Here is a 26,582-nt window from a genome sequence, read left to right as displayed (position 1 = left end):
AGATACACCCAAAGCCAAAATTGACCAATTTAAAAGTAATGATCGATGGCCTATATTGTTCAGTGTTTTCTTGATCAGGCACAGATTTTGAGCAAACCATGGGCTAAGCCTCTCAACTTGAGCATAAACAACACAAAAGTTATTACTTGTTCAAGTTATAAAGGAAACAATAGTATTTATGACCTGCAACTTAAATAATTTTAAATTAATCATGCTATATTAAGCAAGGCTTGTTAGCATCTGCTCAGTGTTAGGTATTTACCTTTAGTCCACCACAGATTGGACAAGCTGAAAATAGAGCTCTTGTCATCCCAAGGTGGGGGCTACATGTGTCATAGGGGTCAGCTGAGGCCCCACTAGGTGGTGACAACTCACTACTTTTGGAGTCTGACACCTGTCCTTGTGGTTTTGTGTCTGACCACCTCGAAACAAAATCCACATATGTCTCATCACTTGAGTCCTTGCTGCTTTCTGCAAGTGAGGATGAAGGCCTCCCTCTGTCCTGGCTGTGCTCAGGTACCCTCCGTGGTAGTAGCAGTTTTGGGTCACTAGCACCTTGAGGTGACAGGGCCTGGTCCTTGGATAGCGTGGAATCTGCACTCTTCGGTTGCACATCTTTAGAAGCTGCCTGTAACAAACTCCTGGGTATATCGTAAATATGTCTGAGCGAGCTGGGAACCTGATACTCTGATCCTGCACCTCTCTGGGGCTCACTGTGAGGACAAGTACATAAATTCTGATCCGAAGGAAAGTTCAATGGCAAGCTTAGCAATGATCCAAACTCATCACCATGGCAAATGTCCAAGCTGCCAGCATAGGAAGAGAAGCTTCCAGAGTAAGAAGAGTGACTACCAGTAGCTATTCCACTGTCAGAAGAGCTCTGACGACCTATTTCCTGTAGCTGTCTGGATCGGAGGGGCTTTGGAGGCAGTTTAGTGGTGCTACGTGCCCCTTCTGGAAGGGTCTTTTCTTCCCCAAGATAAATGCCCTTTGCAGCTGCCAATCCATGACTCTCTTGAGAAGTGCTGGCTGAAGACTGTTCAGGCCAAATTGTCAATCTGCTCCCAACACTAACATCTGAGTGGCTGGTATCTGAAGACGAGCTTGAAAGACTTCTGTCGTCTCCTAGAAAAGAAGAAAACATATCAACCTATGTTTAAAACACAATCAACAGACTGAAACATGGCAAGTATGTACAAACAGAAAGGACCCTGAGATTCCATCTGCTTTTCGTAAAGGGAACTTCTGTCAGAAAGCCAGAATTCCTGCAATAATTCCTATCCCCATGGGAAAAACAAAATGCAAATAGTACATTACCTTGCCATAAACCTACCACGCTGCAGAACATAATGCATTCAGGGCTAAATTTTTTGAGTTTATGCACCAAGTTCTCCCCTTTTCAACAATATTTTACTTCTGTGCAGTTAATTGGTTTTATTTTAGATACTCCAATCTTATGTCACAGGGAATAATCAAAGTCCCACACTCAGAATAGCTGAGGATGCTCTGAAGAGAACCTTATTACTGTAACCCAAAGCCCTATAAGACATTTCCATGTTTCTATTTGATCTGAATCAACCAAATAATTATCTTATTTGTACTTTTTTTCTTGATTTAAATCTTATCTGAATGACATCAAAGTGAATGTTAAAGAGACAACAAAAATAAAATCGAAGTTAAGACTGTCCTGTTCTCTCCTCTGAGCTCTCCTACACTGTACTTCTCCATCATATCCATACCAACACACAACCACACCTCACTGTAACAAAAAAAAGTGAGAATATTACTATTATAAAAATGTTTACATATCTAGATACAAAAAGATCTTCCATGATTCATCTATGCACATTTTGCAAGAAATTTTTTTTCTCACTGATACTTGCAAGAAGGACACTTTTACAGGTAACTACTGCTATCCAAGACAGAATATGGAAGAAAAAAATTAAACATTGGCATGAAAGGGCCATAAGGGCATAAGGACAAAACACAAACATCACACAAACACATACACAAAACCAACCAAACAAAAAAAACCCCACTTTCTTGTAGTGACACACACACTCCACAATGTTATTTTCTTTCTTCTTAATAAAACCAATGTGAAAACAAGGCTGACAGTTGGATCATTTTGTAGGTATTAATTTTATTAATTTTAAACCTTGGGCATAAGTTGCCAGATAGGGTAGAAAGGGGAAGGGTCCACTGCAAATTGTGACCTGAGCTTCTGGTGTTACTAGGGTATTTCTATTCTCAGTTTTTGAGGCAGAAGTTTAAAACAATTGTCCTGCTCTTCTTGGAGTAATTATTGATATATACTATCACAAAATAGCAATGTTTATCCTGTGAAATCTAATTCCTTCTTTTCCCCCAGTGCCCATCGCACACAACACTGTCTTGTGACCCCTGTGTAAGTGTAACTACTGAGATTAAATTATACAGTTGCCTAGATGGAAGGCACAAACTACAAAAAATATTCTCAGCAACAAGCCCGGAAGAAGAAATATACTTGTTAAATAAAAGTTATTCTGCTTACAAAAACATCTATTTTTATTTTAAAAATAAGATTGTTGAATTTATTTGAAATCACTTCTTAGACAAATATTTTAGGCACTTTAGAACTCTGGAAGGGAAGCCCTCCCACAGTCTTGAAGAAAATGGTCTAACTGTGTAGAGCTACACGTTCTCCAAGGCAGTGGCAGAACCTAGATCTCCAGATTCAGGCAAATGTTCCTTCCATCAAACCTACAGGGACAGTCTTGGTGTTTTATTTCCCATAAACACAAATATCTAATTTTCCTATACAAAACTTAACAGAATATGAAAATCTTACCTGAGGATTCCTCATTCTCTGAGGATTATAACATTCTTAGGAGAATAAGGTCATAAATTTAAGTAATCTCGAGCAGAGAATGTATACAAAGTTGGGCCATGTTTTCTAACCAGACTGACTGGATAAAAAAAACAGGCATGCTTCTCTATCAAGTTGCATTTGTTTTTCATCAATCTAGTCAAGTCTAGTAGTTATATGCCAACCAAGAAAAACCTCAGGAAGTCTTGGTGGAATTTAGTCACAAACCACAGTACTCAGCAGTGTCAAGACTAAAGTAGCCATTGACATGTATAGAAGTACATAATTAAGCTCCTGAGGATCTTCAAAGGGCCATTTTTAGGCTCATAGGCTTTAGAGCCAAGAGCAAAGCAGATGTTTTGAGGATCTAACTTCTGCTATTAAACAATTCAAATAGCAGTTCAGGGCATAGGCCCTTTTACAAATCCAGTGCTAGACAACAATTCTACTTTGATGCATAAAGAACTCCAGAAAGGACATGTACAGATAGCACCACAAAGAGCAAGAATAATAACTTAGAACCAAAGCACCGGAGTCCTAGGTTTCACTACAAAAATCTGCTGTAAGTCTGATTTGTGAACTATATAAGTCAGTCCATCTCCCAGGCCTGAGTTAGTCAAGTACTTAAGGAGATATCAAACTTGACACAGTTCTTTTGAAGCTCCATATGCACAAATTCAGTAGGATTCAGCATACTAAAGGATTTTCCTATGTTAATAGTGTTTGATCCCAAACTCATCCTGCTCAGTTGCAAAACTGCAATCTATGTTAATGGACTTTAGACAATGCTGTTGAAGAACTGCCCCACAAGCAACAGCAGCCAAATCAAATATCTTGACTGTTTCTCTGTTATTTTTCTTTTAAACTCAGCATCTTATAATTATATACTTATGCTCATTTCTAAAGCCTGGGAGAGAAGGAATACCACTTATTTTTATTTATTTAAAGATACTTCTTACCTCCACTGCCCTGGCGACTTGTATGGGACAGCAAGCTCAAGCGCTTTTCTAATTGCAAAGCTTCATGAGCCAATCTTTCTTCTGAATAGGCTGGATTTGTACTTGGATCTTTAAAAAGAAACAGAAAATAAATAAACAAAAAAGAAGAAACATGGAAAATATATAAAAAGAAGTAAAGAAAAAGAAGACGTATTCTTATGTTAGATAAGAACGTTAGATATTCTTGGGTTCTTATGTTTGATCTTCTACTACAGGAAGGGAAAATGCCGATCGGAAAATGTATGGGACAATCTGCCTTCAAGCACATCCTGGAGAAGTGCTACATAATAAGTTGTAATTCTAAGTGTCCAAGACTTTCAGGGATTATACCCAATGTCTGTAAGAGTTACCACCAGGGACAGAACCCTGAAGAGCACAGCACCAAAGGCAATAGCTGCAGAGATAATTAGCAACCAGCAGGTCTAGAGGAGTTGAAAACTAACATGTGACCTGTAAAACATGTCCTGACTTCACTGAACTCATTGGGAATTTTGTCATCAAGAAAGACCAAATTTTTCATCTTACAAATTCAAAAATCTACATCATAAACTCAGAGTCATAGTGATTAAACTGATACCTTCCAATCCAGATCATCTGTTTACAAAGACACTGCTTTCAAGCTTGATGTTCAGAAGGTCATTAAGTTCAGAAGTCAGAGATGAAATAAGCATGCCTTCACGTTTAATACAAGACAAGTTAGAATGGTAAAAACTATCCTAAAATGTACTATCAGGGAATTTCCCCATACATTTTAGTGAGCTTGCCATTCCAGCCAAAATTACTTCACTGAAGAAGGCTCATTCTATTCCAGTAGAAAGAGAAAGACCAAAAGTTACACAGAATGTGGAAGAATGTTCATCAGTAAAACAGACCAGTTTCCTCTAGACCATTTTGTTTCCAGCCAGGCACAACAATAAAACCAGATGTTGGAAGTAATCATAACCATCATCCCAAGAGAAATCTTAGAGATTTCTTCAAACAGCACTGACAAGTATGTTGCGTTCAGCAGTTGCAAAGGATATGGTCCACTAATTTGTTCATCATCAGAAGTTTAAGTAGCCTTTATTAATTACACAGGGAAAGTAATTAATAACAGATAAAACAGAGTAGCTTCCTCACAACTGCTGCTTTGTGTATCTGATCAACTGGGTAGTAGTAGCACACCACAAAAACATTTAATTGTTGAATCATTTAGTAAGAGGGAAAAAAGGATTAAAGGGCTATACATTGCTGTGGCTGAGTTAGTAAGATAAAAAAACAGTTGAAATGATGAAAGAAAAGTTTCATTTTTATCCCAGGTCTTTCAGTTTTAAAATACTTGGGTTTGATGTTGTCAACACAGCAGTCAAAACAAGCTCACAACCAGGGGAAGGAGCACTGCCAGGTGAGCTGAAGTTCCACAGGAGTCCCTATGTTATTAATTACCTGAGAAACAAGCTGCCACATCTCTCCTCCCTAACCACATTCAGTTTCTGATCTGCCCTGGATAGATCCAAATACGTCACAGGAACAGAACTGACAATGCTGAACTTTCGTTCCCATGTAGAGGGGACTTCCATCTTTAGCAGTCTGCAACCTGGATAAGATTAGCAGAACAAGCCAGACACACACAGTCCTTCTATAACAGCATATGTTGGAAACCAAAGATGTTCTAACAGGGACAAGGCAACAATGCCTGTGACAAACAGGGTCTGTGACCTCTGTGTCTCCCAGCTCAAACATTGTTTGATGTCACTGTCTAACACCTTCCAAACTTAAGAATAGAAAAGAGGACTGTTTGGTATGGATTATCTTGTTAGGACTCCATTCTTATTTCCCCTGCAATATAACTCATATTAAGCATGTACTAGTTCAAACCTGCATAACTGCTTACTCAAATGAAACTCCCAATGCTTCCATATGGACCTCTGCCAAAGGAAAATACAAGATTTGGCCACCAGCACCTATGGTGCAACCCAGACAGGTCTATGCAAGGATCTGCTCAGTGGCATACAGCATTACAAGCTTGAATCTATTTTTGAATGTCCTCTGCTCCAGTTACTCTGCTGTATCTAGTTAAATGCCTTATGTCCAAAAAGGTTCAACAAAGATGTTCTACGAGCACTTTGAGTATAAACTTGGCATAACACATCAGCAAATTAGTCAAACCAAGATGCAACAGACACTAATCCTTCCCACAGCAAAGAACCATCAGTAGGAAAGACCCTTCCACTTTCCTCAGAATATGATTACTTGATAAATATAGATCTTCAGAATGTTACTAGGGCACATACACAACTATTAGTTTTTTAGTAACTGATATCCCTCTTACAGACAGCAAAAGATATAATTAAAAAAAAAAACCCAACTGGTCAAACAACTGATGTTGCAAAAATGGCCTATAATAAAATAAAAGATGGGGAGGTAGGAGGGAAGTTGAAGCAAATCAGAAAGTTTGCATTTCACATGTTCAATTGCTTCTGGAAGCCAAATTTCCTTTCAGCTACACAGCTACAGAACACAACAGGTTTCACCCAATACCATGAAATCTCTAGGCATACTGGCTGTCCAATAGGACTGGTAATTTTTTGGTTAAACTTCCCCTTAAGGACTGCCTATGTATAAAAGGTGTGTATAAAATTGGGTTCATAGTTATGTGCTGTGACCTCTCATTGCCCAGTTTTGTGGACGATTGATTAGAAGAACCCTTCCTCAGCAAGTACTAGGAAATATCTAAAGAAATAGTTTCAAAACCTGCCAAACATACATAGACTTCAAGTCTCAGGCAGATATCGAAAATAATTGTCCATCAGTCTTACTGAAGTCTTTGTCTTGCCTTTAATCTTTTCTGCTAATAAGCAAGACTTCTATGGAAAACACACACAATACTCTTCCCCAGAAGCAGCAGATTCTTATACCAGTATTTTTAGTTACAGACTACCAAGCACTAATTGGGATGTTTTGCTACAAAATCAGACTAAAGACTGAAGTCACTGGCAGCTACCTTTAGAGACCAGTCCTTACGGAGGGCATAACCTATGACTTCCTGTCATATGAGTGTAGAAATATGGCCTAAAAACAATGATAAAAACAAGGGGTTTTTCAACAGTGAAGTTGGATTTTTGGCATCATCCTATACCTTGTGCATGCACAATACAAAGACTTTAAATAACTGTATAGTAATTTGCCATATTACTAACTCAGGAGGACAGAAGCAGCATGACCAGTACTGAGACAGCTGTCCAAGGAAGTTCAGACAGCTCTGCCCACACAACATCCTACAGGAGCTCCAACAACTCTAAGAGCAATTAGTACCTTAATTTCCCAAACTCTTAGCAAATGTATCCTATAACGTGATTTACTCCCATGGAATCTAGGCAGTTAGATTCACTCAGGTCCTTCAATTAAGAAAGTGTTTTATCATTTTCCAAACAAAAAACGGATCCCTTGCTATGAAGAAAAGCCTTTTGTGTGAGGCAATCACTGAATTCTTAAATGCTGCTTTGGGGCAAAGGGAAAGGATTACATCAAATTTGGCGAGACTAAAAATGCCTCGATGGAGATTTTATTTTTATATTACGTTGGTGGATATTCATTAAAGCCACATCAGCTGCTCATCGTGGGAGATTTTGAGTACTTTAGTAACATACGAATAAAGTGTCACAGTAATTCAAAGCTCCAGGGTTGTTCAGTAAGCACCTGTCAGGAAAAAATGTATTGTATCAAGTTAAGTCAGCAGCTACCTAAGATATGCTTGATTATATGCATCTTTAAAATGCAACATTGGTTAATTACTTCATTAAACAAAGTTAGATAAATTACACTGAACATCTCTCCTTTCTTCCTTTGTAACTGTAGGCATATTTGCAAATCAGGCCTGGACCCTCACCTTCATGCTAACATCTCCACACCTTGTAAGATGTCTGGAGGAATGAAAAGATGTCCTAAAAGTTTGAGGAGGATCCACTTGGTACAGATACTGCAGAAGGCAGCCACAGAGCTGTCTTGCAATGGCCAAAGGTGTATCAAGCTTCAACAAAAAGAAAAAGCATCAGATAGATCCTCAGCAAGCAGCACTGCACACTCTCCAGTCAGTCACAAAGCAGCCTGAAAAAGCTTCCAAAATTAAAAGAGACCATCAAGACTATCAACATTACATTTGGGGTCTTTCCAGCCTGCAGGGCTAGACTGTCACATAGCCTTAGCCAGATTTAGAGAGTACTGATCTGCCCACTGATCAAGGACATCACTGATTGGCTATTGGGCCTTTGCTGTGTTCATGTTTGACATTCAAGATGAATCTTGCTAGTGAAAAGAAGGAATTCAACACATACCTGATAAACAAACATTTCTCAAATAATATGCATGCAAATTCAGTATAGATTACAAACCATGCAATCAGTGATTAATTACTATGTAAATACCTAGACTTCTGTCAAGACAAGAACATAAAATTCTCTGGTCTGTTTTCTAAATACCTTCTCAAGAAAAAAAAAGGGGGGGACTATGCAAGTAGCCAATTACAGCAATTATCTTCTAACGAGTAGCTGGGCAAAACAAGCCATCCAAAGACATCCTGTCACTCATTTGAGTCCTTTATTTAAAACACTGCACTACCTTTGCATTGCCCCTCAATGCCATATGTCTTAAATTTGAGACCTAATCATGCAGCCTCTAACAAATCAAAACCTCCAATCTGCTAATGGAGCTACCAATAGGAGTATTTTGGTACAATTTTGCAGAATTAATGGACTCCCAAAATAAGTACCATGCAGAAGTAAAGTGTAAAACATCTAAAATTCTTTTTCTTTTCCATTTTATTTTGGATGTACACACAATAGAATTATTTTTATCATGAGAATATTCATATTCATTTGATACACATTTCCAAAAAGCCACAGAATAATTCAGGTTGAAAGGGATGTCAGGAGTTCTCTAGTCTAACCTGCTGCTCAAAGCAGGTCATCTATAAGACATTAGACCAGATTTTGATACCTTGCAAAGGTCAGTCAAGTTTATGAGCTCCACTGCACAGCATTTTCATTACATATTTTATAGATGACATAATAAAATACATACACTAATCATTTATCTATGTTATAAGAGCAGCAAGGTTTTAAGGAAGTAAGGTATATTTTCTTGAACTACAGCCCTGAAAAGATGTGAATATTATACTTGAGCACATATCCCTTGCACATGCAGTTTACAAACTCATTTTGGATACTGGGCATTTTACATTTGTTTAAAGAATCACTATGGCAAGGAAAAGTAAGGAAACTGGTCATTTTCCAGTCCTCTTCAAACCAGTCTCTACCATTTCCTAATAATTTCATGCCAGTATCTCAGCACTCCGTTTAACCATATGGTTGAGCTGTTTGTACATGAAGCCACTGGCTTCATTCATTTCCCTTTTTCCAAAGACATACTAAGCAGATGTTGACTGCATAACATCTTTAGATTATACTTGTGCTGTGGACATTGGTGTCCAAGGACACTGTCAATGTGACATTTTTTCACCACATTATGTTCTTTTCTCTGTACAGGTGCCCTTTGTGTGTTTTCTTTCTTGAAAATACCTAAGAGTGATTGAAGCACATTTCATGTTTAAGTTGGAAAGGTACTGGCAACAGCAAGAAGCCAAATTCAAATAGCAAACTGTGGACAGAAGCTTCCTATTAAAGCTTTTAAATTACATAAAAGCAGAACATTGCATATCTAAAGCACAGTTGAGGCTGTGTAGCATTCTGCACTGCAGTAAATATGAAAAACATTAACTAGATGTTTCTTGGTAGAATCCCCAAAATGGAAGTTTAGATCTAGTTACCTGAGGTGTGCAAATGATTAATCTATTTAATAACTAACCCTTTCAAAAGGTTGAGCGAATTTCAATACTCTTGCCAGATACTTTACGCAGCTGGTAGAGACTTGACCTTTTCCAGCAATACAGTATATTCTGTGTAACAGCATACTTGATAAGGAAAATTAGGTTATGGATGAATCACTGGTATTGCACATGTGCATATGCCTTAAACATGTCTGTGCAAGATTCTGCATGGGATAATAAATGAAGGAGAATATAAAAAAATAAAAATTTTCTATGAAGGGATGTGTACATAGGGGGTGACGATAAACTGGAAGAGACAAGAGTAAAGATACAGGGAAATGTAAGTTAGAGGGGTCAAAGTAGCTTGGAAAAGGACTGCAGAAGAGTCTGCAAAGAATGTGAGCACAGTTCCCTACAGAACACTGCCCCTGCCCAGGGAAACAAGGTGAAATTGAGTGGTTGAGTACATCTTCACCTCATTTTAGCGGCAAGTCCATCAAGCACAGAAGACAAATGAAAAGGACCTCAGAAAAGAGGTCTTCCCTTACAAAAATCACCAAATGATCCCCAGGATATTCCACATCCACTTTACGCACTTCAGTGGTCAAAGCTCTTGAAGGAGGGAAGAGAATGTGCTATGTGGCTATGTACAACAACCCACAAATGCCAGAGTTGATAACTAGGATGCGAAAGTAGATTTACTTCTACATGCCTCTAAAAAAAGATTTTTCAAAGAATGTGACATCTAAAATTAAAATTTAAAACAAACAAACAAACAAAACAAAAACACCCCAACAATTATTTTTCAAAAAGACAACAGAATAGTTACTTGTAGGCTTAATTTTTCTGGACATAAATTTTTGTTAAATGAAAGATTTAGGAGTTGTGTACGTGTAATACAGTTTTAGATATGCAGAAAATATGCCTTCAATAGAAAAGCTTTAAGTATTGGCACTGTTTTGGGGGTTTCTGTTGTTGTTTTTTTGTTGTTTGGGATTTTTTTTAACACTCCACTTAGTTGAATGCAAACACAGATCATCTTATAAGAAGAATGAGGTTTTATTGCCCACTATTCTGCTTGATTATTTTATTTACTTTATTTACAGCTATGGGAAAGAAGAGATAAACTGAGCCTTGTGTCTACTGCATTTACCTTAACTAACTTCTAATAATTTATTTTCACAAGTTTCGCATTCAGATCTAATCTTTTCTATCACATTTCCTTCCTGCAATTATCTTAATCTTATAACGGCAATAAAACCCTGTCAAACACCTATTATCTGCCTAACACTTAAACAGAAACTGATCTGTATTTCCCACAAATCCCGCCTCATCCTTCATCATTCTTGCAACCTCTTCCCACTATATCCCACTGACAATTCACAGATATTTTTCTGCAATCTCATTTCCACACTCTTTCCCTGTTTGACACAGTCATTCCAACTCAATATTATATTTCTTCATCTGCTAAAGTCAAAAGGCAACAGGGCTTACTATGATGCCATCTAATTTCGTCTCTGAACATTACAGTGCATGCAGCATTTACTATAAAATAGGAAAAGGAACTTAATCTTTGCACATCAGAAAAGAAACTCAAGCTGCAAGGAGGTCTAACAAAGTTTTCTGTTTGGCAAGACTTAGTTCTAAGTGTTTTGGATGAACTCAAAATGCCCCAGAAGTTAGTTTTCCATTAAACTATCAAAATAGTAATGCAGACATGGATTCAAGTTGAACTGTATAAGTTTAAAACTAAAGGTTAGGGTTCCTTTCAATTCAAATTGCCACATTTTAGTACTGTTAAATAAAAGAAGGCTAAAGTTAGCAATATCACCAGAAATATGAATGAGCCAGAGCAGCAGAGGAAAACTGGGTACATTCAACTGATAAATCTGTACTGTGACATTTCGGAATGAAAACCACTTTGCACTTTCTACACCCTTAGTGTCTGCAAGCTGTTCTTACAGTCACAGCAATAAGTGCTAGACATGACAAGTTCCTACTTTGCTCAGTTACTCTCTACTTCCTATATTAACCTGGTAGGACTGGACGCAAACCAAAAGGGCCTTTCGTCGGGGAGATGCCACGGACGATACAGTCGAAAAGAAAGCTGATCTGCTCTCCTTCAGCACAAGAAAGGAAAAAAACACCAGCCCCTGCAAGAAAGCACAACATAAATATGAGTTTTGCACCTGGATACATTAGAAATATATTTAGCTGAAGCTATTTATAATACAGCAATCAAAGGAGTACTAAGTGCAAGCCACGAAAAGAAATCAACAAGAGACGTTCTCCAGAGAGAAATAAGAAGAAAAAATTCAGGTCAGCACACACCCACTATATCACAAACATACACATAAATTCAATAGCTACCTCATCATTTATGCTAATTCCCTGAGATTCAGGCACTTAGAGCAATGCCAAAATACAAGCCATATTCTGAACAGCTGTCTGGGTGTTTTATTCTTATTTACCCCTAAAATTTTGTAGATCAAATCTTAGCTATGCACACGGCAGGGATACTGAAAGTGTCTTCATCAAAATGAACCAAGTTAATTCTACTTCTACCCAATTTTAACCAAGAGCAGCTTTTCATATCCCAATGAATTAGGATTCGGTTATAATGCTAGATTATAGTATAAATTTTCCTAGACTAAGTCCTATGTGTCTATTATTAACAGAACGTAACACAACTCCATAGGTTGTCATCAGATCTTTACCCTTTGCTCTATTCTGATATTTTGCTTTCCATTCATTAAGAATAGCCTCAAGCAAAATTAGAATGAGAATCACTAAATAAACAAACAAGTTCTGAGCTGCATGATATATGGCTACATGGACAACACACAAGACCAGAAGTGCTCCATAGAACATTTTATCTGAGAATTATCAGTCCAAATATTACTCACATCAGGAAAAAAAAAAAATTATGATCTTAAAACATCAGGCAAAAGACCACCCCGGTAACCAGTGATTCCAGGAAAAAAAAATACAGTAACCAGACATAAAAGGAGATTAAATTAATATATAGGTCTTGAAGAAGTGCTACCAGTTCACCAGAGCCATGCACACTAGAGAACCACAATCACAAATCTTAGACCTGCAGTAGGGGTTTGCATATTACTTTCCTAGGGACTTGGGCCCCTAATCTGGACTTAAGTTTGACTTCTGCATGTCTCTAGCCAATTCTGAGTTGGATGTGTATTTTTGCCAATTTTACTCAAAGCAGCAGAGCTGGTATTGACCAGAATGCCTGCATCATCACCACTTTCCACACATATGCCCTGTCATATCCAACAGGATATTCACGTTTCACTTAAGCAATGGATCCACTTTTGACTCTTGACAAAGGGCTATGGGATTCAAACAAAGGGGATAATAAGGAGTGGACCGCAAACTAAATTAACTATTTTGGTAAATTAGATATAGCCAGCAAGCAGTCAACTGATCACTCTAGGAAAAGCATATTCTGGTCCACGCACTTTTGTCATTCTCAATTTACATCACATCTAAGTCTCTGCCTGCTCTGCTTAAATCTATTCAAGACAACATTGTTAGCAGCATCTTTGTAACTTGATTTGTCACTCCACCACATTTGTTCCTCTTCAGATCTCACTGATCAAAACTTCTTCAGCCAAAGAAACAGAAATCCTGTTTCTGGTACAGTTTATTTCATTCGGTGAACTGCTATAAATTCAACTGGAATTAGAATTCACTCACCGGTAGAAGTTAAATTTATACTTAAGGTCTGGCTTGCCAATCATTTCTAGAGTACAAGGTCTCAAATATATTACATGAGACTCAGGATAGAGAAATATTAAACACTAAGCTATGTTTAAGCAACAGAGAAGATGGACACACACTAGCTTATGAAACATAAACCAGAGTAAAGCCTACTTAACTCCACACTTCTGTGGTACTGTTTTCTACTACTGTTTTTTAAAAACATGTTTGTGCCATGTTTCCTCATGGCACATATACACACCCTGGCTTCAGGATCAAAGACCATCTAGGAGATTACAACACTAATCACACAGTCTGACAGGTATGAAAGTTTCTGGTGGTGACTCACTCACAGTCTTGTCCCATTTCCCCTCCCCAAGAGATTTCAAAGAGTCAGAGAACACTGTATTAGAAAAAACTGGGTGCGAAGTATGTATTCAGGAATAATTTGAAATTCAGCTCTTCCTTTGAGCTGCCTTCTCCTTCCCCCCATAGAGTAGAGGGAGTCTAGGGAAATCAGTTTGCCTCATCTTAGATGATATGACTCTTCCCCCATGAATCACACCGATGTCAGAAGCCATGCCTTTCTTGAGGGAGCAAGGGCAGCACAAGGTTTTGCTGGACTCTGAGCACTTGACATTCCCATCCCATGCACAATAAGCAAGCAGGATATAGAGACAACACAACAGAGGACATTGATATCTCAAGCACAGTGATATACTATGTGGCTTGATAATTCAGCAGAATCATACACACCCATGTTGCCATTCAGGGAAAGAAGATTCCTCAAATATTTCTGTACATAAAGAGTACATCTGGACCACTTTGTTCTTTTATCACTGTTGTCAAGAGTCTTAAACTCCTAAGAGGCTCTACAAGCCTTTGACTTTAATGGAAACAAAAAAGTAAATGTGTGCATGCGAGCTGGCTGCCTAACTGAAAGGATGATTTCTGCAAAGAACTATCACACACTTGTAAATCCCAAAACAAACGTGATGGCCTTTATATAACTAATGCAAACAGTGTACGCACATGTGCACATAGATACAAATCCAATATACATATATGTGTAAAACATTTCTTTGTAGATTCTATTATTTACATGATCACTGTAATCGCTGATCAACTCTCACAGGAAACGTTTTCTTTCTTCTTTTGCTAGTAAGAACTAGATTGCAAGGGAAGGAAGAAGTCTGGGGGTCCTCGCAAAAGACATCAGGTAAGATGAATGAACAGATAAGCTTAACTAAGTTATGTTTTAAAGGCATACATAAGAGCCAGCAATTAGATTTCTTTTCTGCTTTCTTGAGAAAGCTGACAAATTCGCTACTAGAAATTACACTTCTCAGTCATGTGTTGGAACAGATTTGGTGCACAAGCATTTGGAAGCCAAGGAATATGTGGTATGCATCACTGTAATACCATGCAGCTGTTTACTAGACTGAAGAGCTCGCTCGCTCACTCACTCACTCTCTCCACAGAATAAGAAACTTGGTGAAAAGCAGCCTGCAACCACTTGCACAAGGCTGAAACACTAAGCCAGTCCTCTGTGGCAGTTAGCAGTAAAGCATTGTACAGTCTCCCAAACGTTAAAGAGAAGTTGCCAATTTCATAAAACTTCCAAGTATTACTAAATCTTGCTAATGTTTGATTTTAATTCATCATAAAAAAGCAAACCCATGGGCAAATACACCCTCAAAACGCACAATAACCAAAAATTACTTAAATCTCTCTACCATGTGTGAAAGCAGGGAGGAAGAGTCAGTCCCTTCCCATGAATTATTACTCCTAACAGGTGCCAGACAATGCTAGAGCCTGAAGTCTTTTAGCTACAGGACAGGTACGAACCATGGCAGTTCAGTTCATGGCAATCATCATGTTGTCCAATCAATATGTCTCAATCCTGGCCTTGAGCAACCCCCTTTAGAAGGTATCTCAGGCTGCATGGCTCAGGCTGCTCTTCTCTCTGGTGAAAACAACATCTGGTGCTCCTATTATTGGCAACTAAGACATTGGCATGACTACTAAAAAGGTCAGAATGTATTCTGTAGTAGGCCTAAGTAGGAGGCAGCAACAGAATAGTATCTGTACATAAACAGAAGTTTTAATCTATGCAACCCAGAATCTTTCCAGAAATTCTTGGTACTGTCCCAGTTCAACTACCTCTACTACTTCTAATTTTCAAATAAATTCCCATTTGTTATAGGGCTCCTCCTCTCCTCCTTTGGCCCTTCCAGATATGCTGATAGCCATTTCCACTATTTCAGAATGATTTTTAAGAGCCACTTACAGAAGAGACAGACAGAAAGAAGCACCTAATTGCATCAAAATGATCACAGAAATACTCCTGCTTATCCTGCAACTAGCAGCAGCAGTATCATTTGTTCTTTCAAAGGGCTTCAAGTGTCCTACAAGCTGCTCTCTTCCAGGAGACACTGTAAGAAAACATGAGGCAGCTTCAAACCGGGCTCTGGAAGCTAATCCTGAAGTACTTGAACATTGGAGAGCCTGAATTCTCACAGCCTTAACATGCCCTTTTATTACCCTTCTTGAATTTTTTCACACTGACCTCCAAGTCAAGATTCTTGTGGCAACTGGTCATTTTAATCAGTGCACACTAATTGAGCTAGCAACTTCAGAAAGCAAGAGGCTCCTCTTTTCCAGCCTGTTCCTGTAAGTAAACCTCTCAATTGAGTCCTAGGCCCCAATGCCTATTTTTTTTTGCAAATGGCATGTGTGATTGAGCTTCAGTACAGAGAGGCTGGGGCAGGGGGAGCCAAATTTTGCCCCAGAGATTAACTTATTTGCAGCTGTCAAAAGCAGAAGAAAGAATTTTCTTATCTCTAGCAGTACAATTGTGATGTTAAGAGCAAGAGAAGTTAAAATGTAAATGATTTTTCCTATTTAAGAATAAACTAGTATTAACTGTCTTGAAAATGCACCTAGATTTAATGGTCAAAATCTCAGCATTATCTCAGATGGTTTCCCTCTACTTGGATTGAGCACAAAAGCCTTCAGAGTTGAACAAAACCTGTACTGCGCAACTAATTCAAAAACATAATTTAATTAAGTATTTTATATTTATGAAAAATTTTATAAGAAAGCAAGGAACAGAAAGCTGTAACATTCACATCCTTCTAGACCTCAGTTCTACCAGAGAAATATCCAAAAGTAAGCTCTGCTTGTGTTTGGGCCTTCATGGTTTTTTTTATGGAGAGGAAAGGTAATCTAACCACAAGCTCATCAGTTCCTTTTAGTAAGGTATTTACTAGAGTGGTATTTAAAACTTCAACTCACACATAAATTTAGGTTGGAAATTTTAAAAAGATCAAAAAGATCATAGATATAAAAGGATCTACAAAAATCAAGACCAGAGTTTAAGCATAATCACACTTTGATTCTTTTTAAAGGATTAGAGAGTCATGACAAAACCAGTGTTCAAAACAGTGCTGGACCTTCAGAAACAGTTGACAGTCATTCAGAAGTCAGATTCTTTATTTGTGTATGCCTCACCACAACTTCAAAGGCCATTTTAATTAATGGTATATCAAGAAATGCAGAATATCTTCCTGGAACCAGAAAAGTTCCCCTTGAAAGATAGGGGATCATATTTGTTCCTTTTTACACCTGTATCATTTTGCACCAGAAATTAGCGTAAGTTTAAGGGGTGAGTAATGAGTAATGAGTAATTCAGATGCTTCAAGCTCCATCACCTACAGTTTCACATTTGTATCATCCATCCACATGTCGTACTACACGTTCCTTATGCACCTGACACCCTAGCCTATGGATTGAACCACTTAGGTTTTCTGCGATGCAGAGATAAGATATAGCAACACTCATTAAGCCCAAATCAGTTTAAATTCTTGGAGCACAGCAATTGCATCAAATCTGGAACAAGTTACAGAAGAAATGTCACAATCTAACTAAAGAACATAAATGAAGGACTATTTATATACCCCATTATTTCTGGGCTTTCTTATACAACTAAGGTCTAAGTTTGGGAACTAAACATTTAAGCTTAGGAACAGTGACCAGCATCTAGGGTCTATCCCTGCAGTTGTGCTCCAAGTCTCAAGGCTACAGACACATAATCCATTTTTCTCTTCTGATCACAGTGGTATTTGCATGCCTGGTTACACAGTGAGGCAACCTCCAGGCCTTGTAGTGGGCTGTTTTTCTGTGGGCACCAACCACTCCTCAGGAGGAAAACAAAGATGTGAAGCCCTGCAAGCTGAAGGAGGCCAGGAACCCAGGTTTCCCACTCCACAGAAGTATGGCAACCAGAAAAGACATGAAGAGTAACACTACCACCACTTCATCTTTTCTAGTAGTGTTTGAGAGTGTCCTCTCAAGTTAGGCAACACACTTGGAAAAAGATTCCCATTTTGTGTTTTTTAACTGCTTACCTAAGGACCCATAATATCTTCACTCCCACTTCCTAGAATCAGTCTGCAGGAGCAGACTTTGGCCTGTTCATGAATTTACTTGGAAGAATCCCATGTGATACAGTCTTGGTGAGTCCTGGGATCCAGGAGAGCTAGCTGATTTTCAAGGATGACCTCCTGCAAGTTCCAGTCAAGCAAATGTGGCAGGAAAGCCTGCATGGATGAACATGGGACTCCATACAAAATTCAAACACAAAAAGAAAGCATACATAGGGTAGAAGTAGGGTGACCAAGATGACACAGGAGGAATACAGACACACTGTAAAAGCACACAGGAATAGGGTTAGGAAAGCCTAACTCTGCCTGAAGTTGAGTCTGGTGAGGGATGTGAAAGGCAACAAGAAGGGCTTCTGCAACCATATCAGCAGCAAAAGGAAAACTAGGGAAAACTTCAGCCTACTGCTGAATGAAATGGTGGACCTGTTGACAAAGGACATGAAAAAGTCTGAGGTAGTCAAGGTTTTCTTCACCTTGGTCTTTACTGACAAGATTCAATTCCCTCATCAGGAATCCCAGGCCCTTGAGACTTGTTGGAAAAAATCTAGAAAAACAACAACTTTCCCTTGCTGGAAGAAGACCAGGTTAAGGAACATTTAAATAAATTGAACACACTCAAGCCCGTGGGGCCTTATGGGATACATTCACAGGTGCTGAGGGAGTTGGTTAGTGTCATTGCAAGGACACTCTTTATTATCTTTGAAAGGTCATGGAGACTGGGAGGTGGAATGGCATGCCTAAGGTCTGGAGCCGGGGGGACAGGGATGGGGGGAAGCAGTCGTCACTTCTACCTTCAAGAAGGACAAGAAGGAGGATTCAGGGAACCACAGACCAGGGAAGATGATAGTGCAAATAATCCTAGAAGCCATTTCCAAGGTGCTGACTGAGAGTAGTCAGTGTAGATTTACAGAAAGGAAATAACGGCTAAACAATCTGATAGTCTTTGATAAAATGACTGGCTTGGTAGATGAAGCAGTAGATAATGTTTGCTTTGACTTTAGCAAGGATTTCAGCACCAGCTCCTATAATATATTCATTGACAAAGTGATCAAGTACAGACTAGATTAGTGAACAGTGAGGTAGACTGAAAACTGGCTGAACTGCCAGGCTGAAAGGGTTATGATCGGCAGTGCAAAGTCCAGCTGGAGGCCAACCACTACTAGTATACGCAAGTGGTCAACACTGGGGCTAATGCTGTTTAACATCTTCATTAATGACCTGGATGACGGGACAGAGTGTACCCTCAGCAAGCTTGCAGAAGATACAAAATTGGGAGGAGCAGCTGATACACCAGAATATGGGAAGAAGTTGCTCACAGAGGTTGCGGAGTGCCCATTCTCGGGGATATTCAAAACCTGACTGGATATGGTCCTGGAAAAACTGCTGTAGCTGACCCTACTTTGAACAGGGGAGTTGGACAAGGTAACCTCCAGAAGTCCCTCCCAACCTCAAGCATTCTGTGATATTTAGGCATTTGTGACATCCAAACTGGAAGTTTCTTTCTGATCTCATTCTAAAAAAATTGGCTTCCTACTATATTGTAGAAACTTAATAGTTAGCATTCTATAACGCTGCTGCATAACCAGATCAGCAGCGTCTCATCAACACTTTAATAACACAACTGCTACAGCAAATTCTCTATACTAAAGCACCACTAATCTTTCAAATTAAATTAAACCATTCATTTGTACTACCAAACTACTAAGGAAAAATTGACAGAAAGTTATTTCAGATTAATATTTTTGTTCATTTTCTTGCTAGCTTTCAAAATTTGAGCATTAGTGTGAACTGGTGATATTCCATATATTAAAGCATAACATTTTCTTTCAAATCAATTAACAGTAAATGACAGTTCCTAGTATATTAGTAATGTTGTAACATATGTTAGCATTTAGTATGAAACCTAATTAAGAATAAAAAGACTGAAAGTGTTATTCCCTAAACACTGTAATAAAAGTGTAATGCACAAACTGAGGTGGTCTATATTCACCATAGGGGCTACTGAACTTTTTTTTATATCCCATAAAAACAGTTCATATTACTTACTGGTCCAATTTTATTTGGGGAAGTATATATCTAACAACATAACATGAGGAATACATAGAACTGTAGGGTGATATACTAGTAATCTAATATATTCCATTCCAATTGTAAATACAGATCATAACAGTACATAGTCAATAATATAGATACATTTAATTACAAAACAAAATGAAGCAGACAGATAGGTTTTATTAAACAAAATAATTTAGGATAAAGTATGTTAGCTAGATCCTACTGAAATATACCTTCATTCTTTACGCTTATATCTTAAGTGCCTTGTTGCTGAATACTTGGAAGTTAGGTGACCTCAAAAGAGTGCCTGTGGAGATGCTATATTCAGATTTCTCCCTATATTTTTTTTTAAATACAAGTTTTCCATAGTTAAATTATTTCAGATTTCATTAGTTCAAAAACTAATACTCTACACAAGCTTTCCAGAAAGAGCAGCAGCTTTTTAAAAGGGAAAAAACACACTGTGGTTCAACTTTGGGAAATTCTCTCACTGTATGCATTCTGAAGTGTATAGATCAAAATTATGTTTTCTATTTTCAGTTAATAATTCAAAAAGCAGACCCAAATTATGTCAGCATAGCAGTACACACATTTATTAGAAGTCCCGCTTGCATTTAAAGGGGTACTAGCACACAGAGACAGGAATGAACAATTGCTTTATTCTGCATGGAAAAAAAAGCTGTTCAAACCAAAACTGCAGGTGTTGGCAGACCTACACTAAGCTGCAGATTCAAGTTTAGCCTGCGTCAATTGCACTATTTACAACAGAGGGGGAAAAGGTGACTGTGCTAACTCCCTCTTATACTCTATAATCAGTTACGTAGCTCACAGTCTAAACCGCACCAATAGGAAACAAGACACTTGTGTTCACATGCCAGTTTTTAACTGAAACAGAATAACCTTAAAAGAAAGTGGATTTGTTTCCTCACAGGCTGTACCTATAACCCATTACTTCAGATGGTGAAAACCCTTCTTTAACCCCAACCACTGAATCAGGAAGGGAAAGATTTGAACCAGAATCTTCCACATTGAAAACAAGTGTCTTAAATCAGGAATCAGTTGAGTCCATACTTACCATCTTTGTAACTCAGCTTTATAATTTTCAATAGACAAAACAAAAATCCCTCACTAGAGTAAAACAGTCAAAATAATCTCTTTCCCCTCCCTCCCCAAATTTTGCCACAAGTCCCAAGGAACAATATCTTTGGATTTGGATCAGCTGTGAAACCTTCTGTTTTTTCAGTTTGGTAATTGAAGAAATCCATTATTTTCACATTTCAGTATGCAAGTCAAACAACTTCACATCCAAACTGGCAATCTGCATACCCACTTGCACTCACAGGTCATCAATTCAGCATGGCTTCAAACTCTGCTTTTGAAGTTAAAACCTTATGTTTTCTAATGATGTATATGATATTATACCAGTGCATTAATTATCTTTCCTTTTCAGCACTTGCATAGGAGCTTTGCATTTTATCTGAAGTGAGAATGTGAGAAGTCCTAAACTGGACATTGGATCAAGAGATTTCTCTCCATCTAAAGGCATATATTGGCTACTAGGCTACAGCAACCAGCTTCAGCTTGCTTGCTTGCATTGTGACTCTATACATTTCATAGTCCCAGAAAGTGACAAATCTACTAACAGGGAAAGGAACAGACAGAAGTTCCTAACTTTTAGGAGCTAGAAGTCCTGTATGGGATTTAGACATTAGCATTTACACTATGAGAGCCTTGATGCCGCCTGTAACTTCAAAGCTCCATGTCATTTTCCCCTCTGCAAACAACAAAATAATTAATCATAATTTAATAATCTGAATATTAAAGCATTTTGCCTTATCTCTTGCATGACACAAGCCATAAAATTTCATTCCTTTATTTTTGCTCTGTGTCCTATCACAACATTTGAGTAAATATCTTCTGGAAAGCCACAGGGCAATGTTCAGTCAGGACTCCACATAGTCACTTTTTTACCGAACACCAGGGTTGAAGCCTGCAGAAATCTACTCAGTAGAACAGACCCTCTGATATGAGGCTGCCTGTATGACAAAGCAGCACAGCTGGTTCTGCAATCTCCACTTTGAATGAGGCTAGCATTTACATTTCTACAAAAGGTTTCAAATGACTTTTAGAAGACAGGTTCCATTTGTACTTACAGAAGCCGCACCTGGTACCCCCTTCAAAGATGAATCCATTTGGGACAGCTCCATACCGACGCAGATCTGAGAGCTTCCATTGCCCCATGACACTAGGAGGAAGGTCTTTTACAAGGACGAGAATGTCATTGCAGAAATGCAGGGTAGCAGGCCCACTCTCTAGTTTAGTGCCAGGCGCTACAAAAACTTGAAATCTATGAACTATCAGATAAGGAAGAAACAAAAATTACTACAGAAAATAGAAGTAAGGTACCATGACTTATGTTACATAAGTCATTCTGTTCAGCCATGGTATGTGGACCTACACCTGCCCACACCACGAGGCTCTAGCATAAAGATTCTATGTCGAGCCCAGACAGCCCCCTGTGAGAAGCTATAAGCTCATTACATTCTATTACGCCAGTTTAGATTTGGAAAAAAACATATCTTGGCTTAACGCTACAAATGATTAAGTTGTAACGCTACATTAATTTATCCTAAGTCTTCCAGGCTACTCCCTATCTCAAATTAGTCAGTTATCCAGCCCACACTTCAGTTACCTCTTCCATCCTTGCATTACTACATGGGTTTCTTTCTGTCTCCTCCTCTAAATAGCCTGTGCCTCTCCTTTCCCACATGCACGCACACACACACATATAACACAGTGCCCAAGAAGACCAAAAGCCAAGGCTCAAAGAAGTAGGCAAGTTCTAACCAGAGCTCTGTCACTGACTCATTTGCAACCTTTAATAAACTGCTTCACTCCTTCCCTATAAGTAAAATGGGGAAAATTACATTTTCCCACCTTTGTGAATCTTTTGGGAGTTGATGATGGTAGATGCCCAGACATATAAAATGACTAAGAAATTAAGTGATTTGTAGGCAGTAAACACTCTTAAATGTCAGTTATTTCTTCATTTTTCACAGCCTAAACTTCAAAAAGGCTGGGGGGGGGGGGGGGGGGGGGGGTTGGGCAGGGAATGCCTGTCTCATTCAAGTTTACAAAATTCAGGTTCAAATCCCAAATCCAGTATCCCTTATATTGCAAAGGTCTTTACCTAAAGTAGCAGCTGTTCTAGGCTGATCTCCCACCTTCTCCTCCAGAGCTGTTGCATTCTGAATAATAAGCTATTGGGAACACTTCAAGGGCTCAAATCTCACAGTGTTTCAAAGGGAGCAATTTAAGTGAGCAAGCACCTAATCCTCAAACAACTGTTTTGACCTCTACTACTCCTCTAGTTACTTTCATCTTGTGATTAGACAAAAAAAAGAAAAAAAAAATCTGTCTTGGCAGAGAGAAGCATCAGGACTGTTACATTTCCAGTCAGAGGTTTTCAGTGGAGCATTTATCAAGAAGCACATAGATTTAGCTTTTGGTTATCCATCAAAGATCATACAAACAGCTACCTGCCTATGAAATCTACAGGGTAACTTCCAGGTAGTCTCACTTCTTACAACCACTCTTCCCTGTTTCTTGCCTATGCTTCTTCAAGCATCATGAATTTCAGCTAGGTCTGAGTCTTGCTTCTCATCTAAATACTTGGCTATATTCTTAGTTACCATCTTAGCTGTAAGTCAACTCCTCATCTATGACGTGCATTTGGTAAGTTCCTTAAGGCTCCAGCAGAATTAGCCACAAAGTCATTCGAGTGAAATGTGCAAGGAGACAGAGATAGATCTAACTAACTACAGCTCTACTTACAGCTTTGCCAGTGGTACTGCTAGGGAGCAAATCAACAGTCACACGATGTCCCCTTTTGGGCACGCAGTTGTTACACAACCTGCTTAAACATAAACTATGAAAAAGATACCAAAACCATCTTGATGAATAACATTCAGTAAAGAATCTTTAACATCATTTGGACCTCTCTCTGCCCAGTACTTTGCTGGCAATTAAACCACAGGAGCAGAAGCAACGGGGTTCTTTCTGCCTCATAACTGAGGAATGGAGCACACACTCCACACAATCGGTTGCCAGTTACAACAGCTGCCAAAAACAAAGAGCTGCAGCTCAGATTCTAGTTTAAAAAAAAAAGCATATCCAAATCTGAACAAAGCCAAAGTAGAGGGAAAACCAGATCTGGACATGAAGCGTTTGCCATGTGCTGCCTTCTTGGTAAATTGGAATTTTTTTCAAAATTCTCCCCAGCCATTTACTTCTCCTACTCTGGAAAAAAAAAAATTAATACGTTACAGAGCTGAATATACCCATGAACAAAAGGTACTATTTAAGTTCCTCATCTCCTTTAGCTAATATTTTCCTCTTCACAGCTATTCCCTGACCTGCAGAATGCTAACTTCCTCAGAATGAGTTGTGGGCTCAAGCACTCTTCTCATACCTGACCTATACCTCAACTCACTTAATTCCACTGTTTTCTTTAATCCTGGTTCTTTTATTCCAGGAAACACATCCACCTCATCTGCTAAAAATGGAGAGAAAACACTGGGAACTCCAGTGCAAATGCCTCCATTCTGTGGGCCTCATTCATGAACAGCATCAACTCCTTTCACTTTTTTTTTTTTGCTTCCCAGACTCTGAGGTCATCTACCCATAGTCTATTTTTATCATCCAGCCACCTTACTTCCAAGGCACACAAAGGCACCCTTACTACACTTTAAAAAAAAAAACAAAAACAAAAACCACCAGTCACCATCCTCTCTTCATCTAAGTCTCCGTTCTTTGCTGTCTACTCAAACTAGATTCACTTTTATTTGACTTTTTTCTCCTAACTGAACCTGCACTGAAAGATAAAATCCTGAAAAAAATTTCTATACTCTGGTCTATCCTCCTTCCCCTAAGCTTTTTTGCAATTAACATTCTACAAATTATTGCCAGTACAACCAATTATAGTGGTTTTCTTACTTCGTCATTTCTTCACCTCCACACACATTCTCTCCCACTCTATCTTTACTCCATGGCTGCAGATATCATCATCCAATAGGCTCTATTCCTACCTCACTCACAGTTTTCCTTTAAAAAAAAAAAAAAGAAAAAACAACTCTTCCCTTCTTCTGCGTTTCCACCTACCACAACCATAAACCTCACATCCAGACTGAGATAAAATACTCTTTCCATCCCAGCACTGCATCAGTGCAAGATCATGAAAACCAGACCTACCCTATCAAATTCAAATTCTCCTTCAGGTTCTAGGACAAGTCTATGCTGTATATAGATCCCAAATCTAGTAAAAAAAATAGAACCAGAACACAATACAGCTGCATCATCAAAGTGTACCAACTACTCCAGCTACTCATGCCTGTATTGTTCAGAAACCCCCTCTAACCTTTCCCTTTATGCAAGGCTTCATATTTGACAGCTCCAAGTGGTACATCCATACATCTCTCTTCTCATACTTCTACCTTTTATACTGTAAAATTCCCAGGCCATCTTTCTATGTATGTACTGCAAAGGAACGAGTCCACAAAGGCAACAGATGGCAAAGCATATGTAACAAATGATTAAGATGGCTAATGTGCGTCTCCCACACACCTACCCTCCTTCCCTAGTTACAACTAAACAAACATAAGACAGATACTATAGATTACCAATATTATCTGTCTTTGTTCACCTCTGTACGTTTTAGATCTGCCAAGCAAGAAAATAAAATAAAAGGATGTGTAAAACTGAAGTTAGCTGGAAATACTGTGTCTGATGACACTCCTTATTGCAAGCTGTCTCTTCCTGAAAGGGGACACCAGCAGCAATAAGCAGTATCAATGCAACACCTAGCAGGCAGCTCAGAAAACTGGGATTGAACTACTCAAGTTCTACTCAGGACTCTGCTTCTCTTAATTCAGGCTCCCTCTGAATCCTGTTGTCCAAACCCCCAAATAAACTGCAGGACCAGAAGTGTAAGTCTGATCACTTTGCTTCAAAGCTACACACTTTCATTGCCAAAATCAAAAACTAAGTTAAGAGCTCTCACAGTTAGCCATCAGTACTGGGCAGTACTGTAATCAAAACCTACTATAAGGGACACCTGCTTCAAGATGTAAGGGAAAGACCAGTCTCTTCATTCTCAAATGAGTGACAGTCTTTTCCTTAACTGTACTTTGTTATTTGCATTTTAGCTATGCTTTTCTTTGCTTTTTTTGCCCTGAAAAAAAAAGTGTGAGAAGACAAAGGTTACCTTCCCCCAGACTGTAGCGGATTCGTACATCCCACGCGTACATTGTTTCCTTGTTCTCAAATCCCAGCATCACAACTTGAGAGAGACAGATGATTGCAAGCGTGTGATTCAAGCCCTCATAGGAGAGCCCAGGATCCAAGCCACAGATGTCTTCTAAGGTCATGCTGCTCCTCTCCTTATGCCCTTTTGCTCGTTCAGATTTATCCTTGTATACCAGCATGAGCAAACAGTCTAAAAGAAGCAAAACTGTCAGAGATGATGAGGCAGAACAGAGAATGTAACACATTTCTCAGTACTCAGCTTCAACAAAAAGGTGCTTTAGACAACTGCAGGGTCAGTCTGATCAAGTCAATGTAAGAACTCAGTTTCCTTTTCCCATCCCACCCCTGGGTAGTTTGCAATCCTTGTTTTCAGGGAGCAAACATTGGAAGGCATGTTTCAAGGGTAATCT

At 38.7% G+C, this 26,582-nt stretch overlaps 1 protein-coding gene across 2 annotated transcripts in view; it reads right to left on the bottom strand.

The window, feature by feature from the left end:
- DOK7 (docking protein 7) overlaps window positions 1-26,582 on the bottom strand; it is a 70,057-nt gene that overhangs the window by 40,256 nt on the left and 3,219 nt on the right. The window contains exons 3-7 of one of the 2 annotated variants that reach the window (XM_075022411.1): window positions 26,132-26,362; window positions 22,023-22,223; window positions 11,683-11,802; window positions 3,808-3,915; window positions 263-1,125 (exon numbers count right to left, since the gene is read on the bottom strand). In XM_075022411.1, the coding sequence (XP_074878512.1) occupies window positions 263-1,125; window positions 3,808-3,915; window positions 11,683-11,802; window positions 22,023-22,223; window positions 26,132-26,362 (1,523 nt within the window). The remainder of the gene's footprint in view (window positions 1-262; window positions 1,126-3,807; window positions 3,916-11,682; window positions 11,803-22,022; window positions 22,224-26,131; window positions 26,363-26,582) is intronic. The other variant, XM_075022418.1, reaches the window with a different exon arrangement.

Source organism: Buteo buteo, chromosome 1 (genome assembly GCF_964188355.1).
Source record: "Buteo buteo chromosome 1, bButBut1.hap1.1, whole genome shotgun sequence".
In the NCBI taxonomy this organism is placed as follows: Eukaryota; Metazoa; Chordata; class Aves; order Accipitriformes; family Accipitridae; genus Buteo; species Buteo buteo.
The sequence above is the reverse complement of the archived record's forward strand: the minus strand, read 5'-3'. Positions and strand labels throughout refer to the sequence as shown.